At 34.6% G+C, this 14851-nt stretch overlaps 2 protein-coding genes across 2 annotated transcripts in view; both read left to right on the top strand.

The window, feature by feature from the left end:
* Positions 1-14851, top strand: part of LOC130656267 (calcineurin subunit B type 1-like) — a 102530-nt gene that overhangs the window by 56175 nt on the left and 31504 nt on the right. The window lies entirely within an intron of this gene.
* Positions 9032-12511, top strand: LOC130656262 (uncharacterized). The gene is made up of 4 exons (XM_057459094.1): positions 9032-9249; positions 9518-9854; positions 10431-10673; positions 10851-12511. Exons 1-4 carry the CDS (start codon positions 9074-9076, stop codon positions 11760-11762), a joined length of 1668 nt encoding a protein of 555 aa, XP_057315077.1. The 5' UTR covers positions 9032-9073; the 3' UTR covers positions 11763-12511.

The raw sequence follows: 14851 nt of genomic DNA, 5'->3' as shown, positions 1-14851 counted from the left end.
AATCAATAGAGAGAGTTCCGAGGTTCGTTGGAGGTTCGTTTGATGTCGGTCCTGCTTCAGTTCTTCTTCGATGTTTCACAGGATCCAAAATAACATTAAGAGGCTGTGCTCAAGATGAAATATGGTAGCAGCAATAGCGCATAAATTTGTGCGATGTGTGGAAACTGTGGAAACTGTCTGTTGCTGGTTATAGCTAGAGATAGATACCCTGTCCATTATAACCAGGAGGGGCCATGGCTTAGGTGTCCTAGAGTATTTAAAGCTCATTTTGAGCTATATACGCAGACCCAAATTACACCGCAATCAGCAACCAGACACAACTCCCTGCAACATACATCTAATGGCGCACACAATGTGCCATCTCCCCAATTTCCCTCACATTGCTTTGGCTAACCAAGGGCTATGATAACATTCACTAACCCATATTGAATCGCTGCCAAATGAAATCAAACCAGTCAACCATGCACAAACAGTCAGAGGGATAACTGCAAATTAGGCTATGATAGTCTAATTAGTCTATGATAGCCTATTTATCGCAATGATTTTATTAGCTAAAAACATTCTATAGAACTTCCTTTTGATGGTCCAAAAATATTTTTCTTTATTATTTGTGCTGTCAGAAAATATAGCGTTTTGTTTGTTTTGATTAAGAATGCATCCTCTGTGTTACGGCTTATTTGTTTTACGGCCACAGTTGCCTCTGAAGAAAGGCTAAATTTGCTGCACGCATATTTTCAACATGGTAACGCACATAACCTAAATAGACTATTTCTTGTCTAACTAGCCGATCCAAAGATTTTTGACGTTTCATTTTTAGTCCCGTGAAGCAAACTATAAGAAATTTTGCTCAAACAAAGATGATGTAATGAGCAACAAAACTCCAAAAAAAGTTGACACAACAAGATGTGGTTGTCGAGATAATTGTAAAAAAAGAAAACACATCTCCTAAATATGAGATTATCTCCTAACTAGGCTATGGAAAATCTCCTAACCAAGCTACTATCCTAATTTAGCGTGATAGCCTATTTTGCGGTTATCCTTGACTGACAAAGTGCGAAAGTTATAACCACTCTAAGCTATGATGGAGACTACAAGCTGTGTAAAGTTTGCACCATTTCTTGTAAAGACAGCTTGGTAAAACTTCCTGTAAACTGGGAAGTCATCATGAAGGCGCTAGTAAAATTTTGAACAGGCAAATGTTTGCAATTTCATATAATGTCTTGAGAAGTTTACCTATTAGCTAGTAGTAGTAGTAGTAGTATTTATTTCGTGTGAGATAACTTTATATTTTACATTAAATAAATACCTACGGGGAGACCATCAGATAGTATAAATACTAATGTAGGTGATGGCCACCTATATAAGATCAAACGATTGCAATAAGCAGTATGACACTACAAAAAAAAATTTTTTAGTAAAATCTTTTTTATGCAGTGGAGAGATTAGTGTTATAGCAATCCAGAAGATAAGTTTTGCAGATTTTTTTTAATTGTTTTAGAGTGAGAGAGGCTAGGTCGTATTGGTGAAAGTGTTGTTGGATATTGTTCCAATTAATAATAGATTGGTAACGTATAGATTTGAGACCAAATGAGGTAGTCCTAACAGAAGGTCTAGCTAGAAGTTTAATGGATTTACTTCTTGTTGAATGATTAGATGAATGGCAGACCAATTTAAATATATCACAAATATTACCTGGAGAATGCAGATTTATAATATTAAAAGTTAAAATAATGTTGAGAAATTTTATAAGATCTGAAAGAGTAAGAATATTAAGATTAAGAAAAATAGGATTTGATGGTGAGTTAAATTTAGAAAAAGTAATGATTCGGAGAGCAGCTTTTTGTAAGCGAAAAATTCTACACGACTTTGAAGTGAGACCCCACACTTGCGGACTATAAGAAATATGAGAAGAAAATAATGCATGGTAAATTGAAAGTAGGATATCCTTAGGCACATAATATCTTAGTTTGCAAAGAGCTCCATTTGTTTTTCTTAATTTATTGCCAATATAAGATATGTGGAAATCCCAATCTAGAAATTCATCTATTAATATACCTAGATATCTTACATGAGATGAGAATTCAAGTTTTTTTCCATTTAATTTCAGCCTTATATCATAGTTGACTGCTTTATTTCTTTGCCTAAATAGGATGACTTCAGTCTTTGCTACATTTAATGCTATTTTATTTGCAGTTAGCCATTTATATATACATTTTAAATCTATATTTAAATGCTTCTGCATTTTTTTCAGATTATGGTTAGCATATAACATGCAAGTGTCATCTGCAAAATGAAAAATTTCTGAAAAAATTATTGAGTTAATTAAATCATTAATATAAAGTAAAAATAAAATAGGACCAAGAACGGAACCTTGGGGAACTCCATGTTTAATAAAAAGTTTTTTAGATTTGGTGTTAGTTAGGGAGACATATTGTACCCTATCGCTGAGATAGGAGCGAAACCAGGAGTTTGTTACACCTCTAATTCCATAATGTTCAAGCTTTGAAAGGAGAATTTCGTGTGATACAGTATCAAAGGCCTTTTGAAGGTCTATGAAGATTCCACATGCAAACTTACAATTATCTAAATTTTGTCGAATAGTTTCAGTGAGACTAATTAGTGCATGGGTGGTTGAATGTTTGGTCCTAAATCCGAATTGTTTATTGGTTATAATTTTATTAGAATCTAGGAAAGAAATTAATCGGTTTTTAATTATTTTTTCAAAGATCTTATCCAAATTGCTTAATAATGATATGGGTCTATAGTTATTTGGATCAAGAGGAGACCCTTTATTCTTGTAGATTGGTATGACACTAACCATCTTTAATATGTTTGGGAATACACCTTGTTGTAGGGAAAGATTAAAAAGTTTGGTTAATATTGCAGAAATTGCTATGTTGGCTTGTTTTAAGATAAGATTAGGGACACTGTTTGGGCCCGATGCTTTGGTTAAATCAAGGTTATTTATGATCTTTAAAACTTCTTCTATTGTTACAGGGTTAAAGAATAATGAGTTACTATTATTATTTTTTAGGTAAGATGAAAAGTGTGTATTGTTATGTGGAATTTGGTTTCTAATTTTATCTATAACTCGTGCCGAAACTCTTTTGAAGCGCTTCTGAGGTTTTGAGATGTGTTTGCATAATTTTTTCATGAAGTACAAGTCCCATTGACCAACCTTCCTGTTGGTGTACTTTGTCAAGTGTATTGTGAGCCTTTGCTCATGACGTAATGATTCTATAACCACGCTGGGAGAGAGAGAAGAAAACAGTGCACAGCGTGAATAAAGGTGTTATTATTTAAAAAAAGTACTTCACAGATTTACTGTTCAACTGTCCTTTAGCATTTTTTATACTCTTCGTTGATTTGTTTTTGTGCTGTCTCTTTTCAACCATCACTTATTATTTCTGCCTAGTCTGGATCAGTTAAATTTCTGGAAACTAGCAAATTGATATGCAATGTGATAAGTTTTCTTGGTTTAATCGCTCCCTAAATAGTGTTAAGATCAAATTCACCAATGAGAATTTCAGCAGTTGATGGTGGGGTTAATGCAGCGAGATTCAACAAGTGTGTCATTACGTTGTTTTCTTTGGAAGCTGAATGTGCCTTCAAATCCTTCAACATAACATAAAATGTGTAGAGTTGTTGACATTTTTCTCAAGCAATTTTTTATATATATTTTTGTCCATCTTATGTTTGGAATAAATGGAACCTAACAGTTTCAGTTGTTTATTGGCATCGGACAAGTCATTGTTCACAGACGCTATCAATGACTTTTTCCCAGATTCGTACTTCAGTTACCTGGTAAGAACAAACTGTTTGAAGACTCTGAATTTTGCCATAAGAGTAGCGATATCAAGAAGTGGAGGAAAAGATTGAATGTTATAAGGAGTAACTGACAGAGACCGATAATAATCAGCTAAAGTCTGGATCTCTTCTTTTCCGAATTCCTCCATTAAGGTTACATATTCTGGGGCTGTTAGCATGTATAAGATAAAACCTTTCAGGTGCTCAGGAACATCGAAAGCAAAGTTTATCTCGGCGATAAGGTCAGATACCATAGGCTTAATAAATGAACTTGTGGATTTTAAAGATATATAACTCAACAGCAGAAACCCTTACCCTTTGGAAAACAGCTAATGGTTTGCCAAAATGGAAATGCTGTGATAAAACACGGTTGCTCAATGAAAACTTATTGTTAGCCATTTTTTTTGGTTCCTGATTGGAAAACAATTACCATTATTATTGCGAGTCGATATTAGACTTGCTATGTTGGTCAGGCAAATGTAGGTTACTTTTAAAGTGTTTTTATTAAATATCTTGCTTAGTTTGTTGCTCTTTGGAAAGTTTTTATCTGCAAGCTTCAAAGACTTTTTAGCAACATCTATTTCTAGGTTGATTGAATAAAGTGTTGAGCCATATATTTTTTCTTGTCGTGGATCTTTCACGATTTGGGTTGTAAGTGATATCTTCCTTCTGACCGCTTAACAGAAAGCATTGTTGTAATAAGGTGCTGCTCTTTTTAAAATGGCTATGGATATCTTATTGATTCAATCAGAGATCATACTCGGAATTCGTTTAATGATGTTAGCCGGATGGTTTGAATATGTTAAAATAAGTGGTTGGCTGTTTGATTCCAAATACAACTGGTACGTTCCATTTATTAATCTAAATGACACATTTACCATTTACACTTTCGTTTGAATGGTGATTTTCAAATTAAATTTTTCTTTAAATAATTTTACCACTTTCTTTCCAAATCGTTCAGAGTTAGGACTATTAAGATTTGGAAATCATCATCATCATCATCATCATCATCATCATCATCATCATCATCATCATCATCATCATCATCATCATCATCATTCTCGGCTTAACGTTCGTTTTCCATGCTACCATGGTTTGGACGGGGTATATTAATGACCCTCTTCCAATCTGATCTAGACTGTGTTAGATCTAAACTCAACTTCCTCTGTATCAAGCCTGTCCTTATAGCCTCCTGCCAAGTCTTTCTCGGTCTGCCTTGTTTATTGGTTATAATTTTATTAGAATCTAGGAAAGAAATTAATCGGTTTTTAATTATTTTTTCAAAGATCTTATCCAAATTGCTTAATAATGATATGGGTCTATAGTTATTTGGATCAAGAGGAGACCCTTTATTCTTGTAGATTGGTATGACACTAACCATCTTTAATATGTTTGGGAATACACCTTGTTGTAGGGAAAGATTAAAAAGTTTGGTTAATATTGCAGAAATTGCTATGTTGGCTTGTTTTAAGATAAGATTAGGGACACTGTTTGGGCCCGATGCTTTGGTTAAATCAAGGTTATTTATGATCTTTAAAACTTCTTCTATTGTTACAGGGTTAAAGAATAATGAGTTACTATTATTATTTTTTAGGTAAGATGAAAAGTGTGTATTGTTATGTGGAATTTGGTTTCTAATTTTATCTATAACTCGTGCCGAAACTCTTTTGAAGCGCTTCTGAGGTTTTGAGATGTGTTTGCATAATTTTTTCATGAAGTACAAGTCCCATTGACCAACCTTCCTGTTGGTGTACTTTGTCAAGTGTATTGTGAGCCTTTGCTCATGACGTAATGATTCTATAACCACGCTGGGAGAGAGAGAAGAAAACAGTGCACAGCGTGAATAAAGGTGTTATTATTTAAAAAAAGTACTTCACAGATTTACTGTTCAACTGTCCTTTAGCATTTTTTATACTCTTCGTTGATTTGTTTTTGTGCTGTCTCTTTTCAACCATCACTTATTATTTCTGCCTAGTCTGGATCAGTTAAATTTCTGGAAACTAGCAAATTGATATGCAATGTGATAAGTTTTCTTGGTTTAATCGCTCCCTAAATAGTGTTAAGATCAAATTCACCAATGAGAATTTCAGCAGTTGATGGTGGGGTTAATGCAGCGAGATTCAACAAGTGTGTCATTACGTTGTTTTCTTTGGAAGCTGAATGTGCCTTCAAATCCTTCAACATAACATAAAATGTGTAGAGTTGTTGACATTTTTCTCAAGCAATTTTTTATATATATTTTTGTCCATCTTATGTTTGGAATAAATGGAACCTAACAGTTTCAGTTGTTTATTGGCATCGGACAAGTCATTGTTCACAGACGCTATCAATGACTTTTTCCCAGATTCGTACTTCAGTTACCTGGTAAGAACAAACTGTTTGAAGACTCTGAATTTTGCCATAAGAGTAGCGATATCAAGAAGTGGAGGAAAAGATTGAATGTTATAAGGAGTAACTGACAGAGACCGATAATAATCAGCTAAAGTCTGGATCTCTTCTTTTCCGAATTCCTCCATTAAGGTTACATATTCTGGGGCTGTTAGCATGTATAAGATAAAACCTTTCAGGTGCTCAGGAACATCGAAAGCAAAGTTTATCTCGGCGATAAGGTCAGATACCATAGGCTTAATAAATGAACTTGTGGATTTTAAAGATATATAACTCAACAGCAGAAACCCTTACCCTTTGGAAAACAGCTAATGGTTTGCCAAAATGGAAATGCTGTGATAAAACACGGTTGCTCAATGAAAACTTATTGTTAGCCATTTTTTTTGGTTCCTGATTGGAAAACAATTACCATTATTATTGCGAGTCGATATTAGACTTGCTATGTTGGTCAGGCAAATGTAGGTTACTTTTAAAGTGTTTTTATTAAATATCTTGCTTAGTTTGTTGCTCTTTGGAAAGTTTTTATCTGCAAGCTTCAAAGACTTTTTAGCAACATCTATTTCTAGGTTGATTGAATAAAGTGTTGAGCCATATATTTTTTCTTGTCGTGGATCTTTCACGATTTGGGTTGTAAGTGATATCTTCCTTCTGACCGCTTAACAGAAAGCATTGTTGTAATAAGGTGCTGCTCTTTTTAAAATGGCTATGGATATCTTATTGATTCAATCAGAGATCATACTCGGAATTCGTTTAATGATGTTAGCCGGATGGTTTGAATATGTTAAAATAAGTGGTTGGCTGTTTGATTCCAAATACAACTGGTACGTTCCATTTATTAATCTAAATGACACATTTACCATTTACACTTTCGTTTGAATGGTGATTTTCAAATTAAATTTTTCTTTAAATAATTTTACCACTTTCTTTCCAAATCGTTCAGAGTTAGGACTATTAAGATTTGGAAATCATCATCATCATCATCATCATCATCATCATCATCATCATCATCATCATCATCATCATCATCATCATCATCATCATCATCATCATCATCATTCTCGGCTTAACGTTCGTTTTCCATGCTACCATGGTTTGGACGGGGTATATTAATGACCCTCTTCCAATCTGATCTAGACTGTGTTAGATCTAAACTCAACTTCCTCTGTATCAAGCCTGTCCTTATAGCCTCCTGCCAAGTCTTTCTCGGTCTGCCTATTGGCTTTGCCCCAGGAACTATCAAGTCTCGACACTTTCTTACCCATTTATCCCCCTCCATTCTTTCCAAGTGCCCCAGCCAATTCAATCTTCTTATCTGGATAACATCTTAAATTCTACAGATACTTAGCCTGCTTCTTAGCTCATCTGAACTCTTTCTGTCTCTCAGACTGGCGTTACACATCCACCTAACCATTCTCATATCATTCCTTTCTAAACAGTCAAGATCTTCCTGCTTCACTGCCCATGTCTCACTACCGTACAACACAACACTTCTTACACAGGCCTCATACAACCTACCTTTTAACTCAATTGACAGGACTCTGCTAGTAAAAAAAGGAAGTAACTCTCTGAACTTTTTCCAAGCAGAACCTATCCTGCAAGTAACACTTCTTCCAACACCCCCTTCACTTCCCAACATATCACCTAAGTAACAGAAGTTCTAAACTATCACTAACGAGCCACTGTTGTACATCATTGAAGCTGGAAATACTTCATTCTCTATAATCTCACCTTTGCAACGCTTACATACAAACTGAATGTCAGCTCTTAACCTTCCACTAATACTACTGCACTTCTTATGTACCCAATGCTTGCAAGTCTGACAAAAAATTGAGTTACTACCAGTCCCTTTCCTGCAAACTCCACAAGGCCACTTTCCAACTACAAGGTCACACGGCTGCAATGCTACTAATCATGACTTTAGACTTTGCTATGTTCACCCTTAGCCCTTTCTCTTCTAGTCCTTCCTTCCACTTCTCAAACTTTTCAACTAATTCTTCCATAGACTCTGCTATGAGAACCAAATCATCTGCATACAATATCTCCCATGGACAACCTGTTCTGAACTCCATCGACAGCGCTTCTAAGACTAGAACAAACAACAAAGGACTAAGTACAGAACCCTAATGTACACCAACATTTACACTAAATTCATCACTAAGTGAATCGTTAATCCTGACACGACTTCTAGCATTGCTGTACATAGACTGTACCATCGTAACTAGCCACTCATCCACACATAATTTTCTCATAGCCCACCAAATAACGTGGCACTCTATCAAAAGCTTTCTCTAAATCTACAAAGGCAAAATAGAGATTCTATCTCTTTCCTAAATACTTTTCCTGAAGCTGTCTGAGTAAAAATATTGCATCTGTAGTGCCACGCAAATGAATGTACTAATAATCATTTGATAGTTTTTTTAAAAAAATAAATCATGAAAAAGTGACATTCCCGCACAAGATTACCACATTTTTATTCTATTTGTTTTTGTTCTCCTGTATATTGTATTTTCTCTAAAAATGTATTGAAAATATTTGGCTTTTAAAAAGCTTTTGTAATATCATAAAGTTTGGTTTTAAGTCTGTAATTGTTGTGTTACTTTTATGAGATAGAAAAAAATCATCTCATTTATCATCTATTTTGTGTTGTTTTGTTGTACTATGTGTTCCCATAAAAGTTGTAACAGTGACTGTTGTATATACAATATTTTTTTAACTCTTTTTATGTTTTAAAAACCAAGCGGAAAAAAACCAATTTAGCCATTATGGGAAAGGCATATAAATTTTTGGTTTTATTGTTAAGAAATCTTTTAGTGAGGCCAAATTAAATAAATATATTATATATATATATGATTGTAGAAAAGTAACAACAACAAAAAGTATGCAAACTGAATGTTTAACAAGTGCCAGTTCTCGTCAAAGAAAAAGAAAAGGTCACCCACGAAGATGTATAATAGAAACAAAAGTTAATTTGCTAAATTGTGAATTTTGCGAACGTCTTTTCAAATCGAAGCAAGGCTTGGTAATCCATATTAAATGCATCCATGGACTACCAAGGTAAAATTCTCCGTATTTATTTTTTCTCCTAAAATCAGAATAGCCAACGGTACAGGATTTTCTTCTGCATTACTTTGGTACTGAAAATGTACTTGAAAGCACCACAAGGCTTGTATAGGTATGGTTCTTAATTCATTGAGAATATTTGATAAGTAACTTCTTAGGTTAGCTGTCAAGGCTCAGGAGAAAAACAACAATAAAAAGGATCATTGCATTGCTATTTTGCACAGTCCTAGCACAAAGTGTATATGTATTTTTGTTTTTTTAGTATCCAACCAGTTAAGGACGATGTTATAAAATCAGTTAATGTGAGCAAATTAATTAAGCTAGAGAAAGAGGAAGCCAGTACGATTGATACATTGACAAGTAAAAGAAAACCAGGTGACAAACGTGAATCGGGTAATTTGAACATCTTAATTAAGCAGGAGATTGAGGAAACCAGTGAGAACGAAACTTTAGAAAGTATGCGAAAATCTGATGGCAGACGCGGTAGAGACAGACGCGCAAAATATTCTGTAAAAACCAAAGCTGACGTTGTGAAAGAATGCGAGGCTGGCAAATCACATGAGTTTTTAGCAAGAAAATATGGAATAAATAGATGTCTGGTACGTAAATTATTGCTTTTGTGGTAAAGGCCGTGGTAAGCCAATTTCAGAAATTTTTAATGCTAAGACTTCGCAAATTTATCAATAACTTTTGTTGTGAAATCAAATCTGCACAAAAATACAGTCAAGCTATTTGCAGAAAATAAAATATTCATTTGAAGGTTCTTAAAGCGATATAACGGATTCTTTGCTATGTATGTAAGGAAAGTTAAAAACATCAGGAGATGAACTAAATAAACTGCCTTCTCTTGTTAATTGGAAGATCAAGCCCAACACATCGGAGGCATATCAAGCAAAAATTGTTTTAAAATATCGAGATTTAACCTTTGTAACCTTTGTAAACAAATTGAATTTCACATATTAAAAATAACTTAAAAAAATTATTTTATATTTTTCCTTTTTTCATTTTCTTCCTGTTAAAACAGAAATATGAATTAAAAATTTGACCAAAATTGTGTTTTGGGTGTTTCATTTATACCCTGAAGGTTCTTGGCAATGTGACCGTTTCTTTTTTAAAATCCATTCTTGTGGTCACGTCGTCTATATTTTGTTAATTAAAATGTCTGTGCTTTATAGGTTTCCAAGTGGTTCAAAGATAAAGAGAAAATAAAAAAGATTGCTTCATCTGGATATGACAAGAACTTCAAAATAAAAGCAAGTCGGCGACCATTAAAAAATAAAGAACCATCGAAAGGCAGGCGTGGTAGCGCTAAACGCGCCAAATATTCTCTAAAGACCAAAGCTGCCATTGTAAATGAATACGAGGCTGGCGCATCCCAAGAATTTTTAGCAAGAAAATACGATATTAATAGTTCTGTGGTAATGTATGGTTTCTGTTCGTTTTTTTATTGAATTGTGAAAAGGTTTAAGCCGTTACTTTAAATTCACGTGAAATGTTTACCTCTTACTTTTTCGTTCGTTCATTGTGGTTGTGTTTTCGTTTCATCAATCCTTGCAAAAGCCTTTTGGATACAATCGAAATATGTACACTTTTAGATTTCAAAATGGGTTAAAGATAAAGAAATTATAAAAAAAGTTGCTACTCCTGAGTACGAAAAATATTTCAAGATTCATCCATCAAAGAAAGGAAAAGGAGATATAATAATTTCCCTGACCCAGATTGAGGAAAAGATACAAGATCTTTCACCTGAAAACCAACGAGACGGTATTTCATCTGAAAACCAACCAGACATTAATTCACCTAAAAAACAACCAAACAGTATTTTATCTAAAAAACAACCAGACAGTATTTCACCTGAAAACCAACGAGACAGTATTATACCTAAAAAACAACTAGACAGTATTTCATCTAAAAAACAACTAGACAGTATTTCACCTGAAAACCGGCGAGGCGTTATTTCACCTAAAAACCAACGAGTCGGTCCTTTACCTGAAAGCCAACGAGACGGTATTTCACCTGAAAAACAACCATACAGTTTTTCACCTGAAAACCAACGAAACGGTCTTTTACCTGAAAACCAACGAAACGGTCTTTTACCTGAAAATCAACGAGACAGTCCTTTACCTGAAAACCGACAAGACGGTATTTCACTTAAAAACCAACCAGACGGTCTTTTACCTGAAAACCAACGACACGGTCCTTTACTTGAAAACCAACAAGACGGTCTTTTACCTGAAAACCAACGAGACGGGTCTTTACCTGAAAACCGACGAGACGGTATTTCACTTGAAAAACCAGATAGTATTTCACCTGAAAACAAACGAGATAACATTTTACCTGAAAACCAACGAGACGTTATTTCACCTGAGAACCGACGAGACGGTCCTTTACCTGAAAAACTTTGGGACGGTATTTCACCTGAAAGACGTCGAGATGGTATTTCACCTGAAAACAAGCGAGATAATATTTTACCTGAAAACCAGCGTGATAAAACAGCGGACACTTGAGTCCAAACTTGAATATACAGCTGGTTAACCGATTTCATAGAACGCTTCTCTCTTAACCGTTTATATCTTTTTCCGCAAAATACAAAGATGAAGTGCATTTCGAGCTTGCAACACTGTGCATGTGATAAGTCTTGTGTTTTTGAAGAAACAACTGTAGTTTCTGTATGAGCTATCTTCATACCTCATGCAGGTCACCATAAATAAACATATTTTGATATTTATACATTTTACAATCAGTTAAGCATCTTGTTTATTAATTTATAAATTTATAATTAATTTTCTAATCATTAGGGATAATTCGCAAATCGAAAAGTGTACGCGAAATGTCAATTTAACGTTAGCTAAATACTTTTTTACCATGAAACGTGAAACTTTGTGGCACAGTCCTGCACCGGGGGCGCTAGAAAAAGATTCAAGATGAATGAACCAAAACAAACATAAAGTTGCTTAATTTTTTTCTCTCTAAATTTGCAGTAGCGAAATAATGCTGCAGAACAAAACAACACGTGTCCACTATATATCATGTCGTCTGTATAAATTTTCAATGGAAAAATATACTGAACGAAGAAATTACAATTTAATTTTGATGCATTTTTTTCGTTTTTTTTTATTTTGAATTTATATTTTAGGTTACTAAGCTAGAAGATCTATTTTATATGATTTGTAGAAGCGAGTGTTTATACATAACACGTGTCCACTGTATAAATTTTCAACAGAAAAAAATAACGTACGAACAAGATACGATTTGATTTTGATGCATTTTCTTCTTTTTTTTATTTTAAAGGTTACCTCCCACCTTCTTTCTTACCATTTTTACCAAACGTGCTGCCTTGGACAGTAATGGCGGCTTTCCTCTCCAAAACGGTCTAGTTCAGCGGTTGCGAGAAAAATGTAAACAAATGACGTAGAGCTGCTTTTGCGGGATTAAACAACCCCCTGTTTTATAAAGGAAATGGGTTTATGTGCGCAAGCACATTCCTATTTTTGTCGAATAAAAAATTAATTTAGAAGTAAAAAATTTACTACATTTTTTTGCAATATAATGAAAGACGTCGCAAAGTTTCGTAGAAAGTTAAAATTTTAACGATGGGTCTTGAGCTGTCGTAGGCTGTCAAAACCAAAACCAAATCCTGCGTGATAAATCTTTCGCTGCTACTTGGATAGCACACATGAAAAGAACTGATCTTCCAAAAACTATTTATTTATGCGAGGAGCACTTCCAAAACAACTGCTTTGATAAGCCCATCAATTTAAGAAATCAACTAGCAAGGTAAGCATAGCATACAACGCTTTTCCTTTTTGTTAGCACAGTTATTTTCATTACTGAAAGGACTGGTAAGAAAGTTGTGATACTGAACAGAGTGTATATTGCGAATGAGAGTATGAATTGGTCGTTCGTATTGCAGGTTTCAAAAAAGCACCCCGTAAGCTGGTCTTAGAGGCTGATCCAACGATCTTTGCACACAAGCCTGAACATAGCAAAAGAGTTAGCGTCGTTGAGAAGTTACAAAAAAAGAAGGTGAAAGCATGGGGAATTCCTGTACACATATTTCTGGCTGCTTTTTCTTCGCTTTTTTGTTTTCTTTTTCATGAAAAGTACATTCTAGGTTATTATGGCGGCGATAGCGACAGTGGAGGCCGAGGATTTAAATTTTCAACCAGACCATAAAGAACAGAATTTACTCCTGGATGCCGACGATAACGATATCTTTTTGCGGAAAACAAAAGTTGCTACCACTGAATGCAAAGGTTCACAAGCGAACGTTAAGTTCAATCGAGCACAAAAAAATTTACATTCTTATATCTCTTTATTAATAGCCGTCGTCTGTCTGTTTGTGTCTCCGCGAAAGCCGTGTCCGTTACGGAAACACGAAATTTTTAAAATGCGCATAAATACCAAATGCGATATATTTCTGTCCACTTTGTTGCAACGGGTTAATTTACAGGACGGGCGACCCCATGGATTTTCCCGCGGGCTAACGACTAGTCTCTTTAATAATAGCCGTATTCCGTCTGTCTGTCTCTGCGCAGACCCCCCGCTGAGTTAAAAAATCATGCTACGGAAACACGAATATGAAATGCGATATAATTTTACCCACTTTGTTGCGACGGGTTAATTAAAAGGACGGGCGAACCCGTGGATTTTTCCACGGGCTAACGGCTATCTATATTATAATAACCGTATACGTCTGTCTGAAAAATGGTAGCTTCGTAGCTTAGCTGCGCAGTAGCGAGAAGCACGCAATGCAGTATAAAAAGGACGGGCGAACCCGTGAATTTTCCACGGGCTAGCGACTAGTTTATTTATAGTATTTATTCTTATATTTTATTTTGTCCAATGTAGCCAAACATCAGGAGCAAAGCAGTTCAGATTACCAAAGAAAACTTCGCAAAATCATCCTCCGTCGCAACACAAACAGCTTTACTGAAAGATGGTACGACATTCTCTTCTATAAATGCAATTTTGTATTATTGTGTCTTTTTTTAAACGAAATTTACCTTGCTTTCACGCGACCATCGATCATTTATGCACCGTATGACTTTGCTGAAACCAGTTATCTTGTGAGTGTTTGTAATTATTGCCTAATGCTTTTTTAAATTTTATTTTTTATTTCATTGATATTTATCTTCAGAGATTGTATTGACAGTACCGAGAAATAAAAGCAACTGCCTATAAAAACGCACGACGTAAACACATCGACAACTAACCTTGACGTTTGTTTGTAAGTTAAAATGTTTAGACATTATTCAAGAATTCTTATTCACTATTCTCTACTGTTTTCTTATAGATCATCAACAACGACAAAAAAACTATTATGTTGGGATTCTTCATAATAATCGCTGCTGTCATAAAAAATGCTTGATTCGTTTGAATCACTATCCTCATTTTCTTCTCTTGATTTTTTTCGACAAGGTTCAAACTGAAAGCTTGATACATCTCCCGACATGTTTTATAATAAATGCCTTATTATTAATTCTTTTAGCATGGTTTGTAGATGCTGAAAAAATTTTTATTTAAGCTCTGACTTGGCATATTTTTTCGTCTGATAAATCATTATGAATGCAGAATTTTCAAAGCAGCGTAGCCA

This window comes from Hydractinia symbiolongicarpus, chromosome 9 (genome assembly GCF_029227915.1).
Source record: "Hydractinia symbiolongicarpus strain clone_291-10 chromosome 9, HSymV2.1, whole genome shotgun sequence".
NCBI lineage: Eukaryota > Metazoa > Cnidaria > Hydrozoa > Anthoathecata > Hydractiniidae > Hydractinia > Hydractinia symbiolongicarpus.
This window is presented reverse-complemented; position numbering and strand designations above follow the sequence as displayed.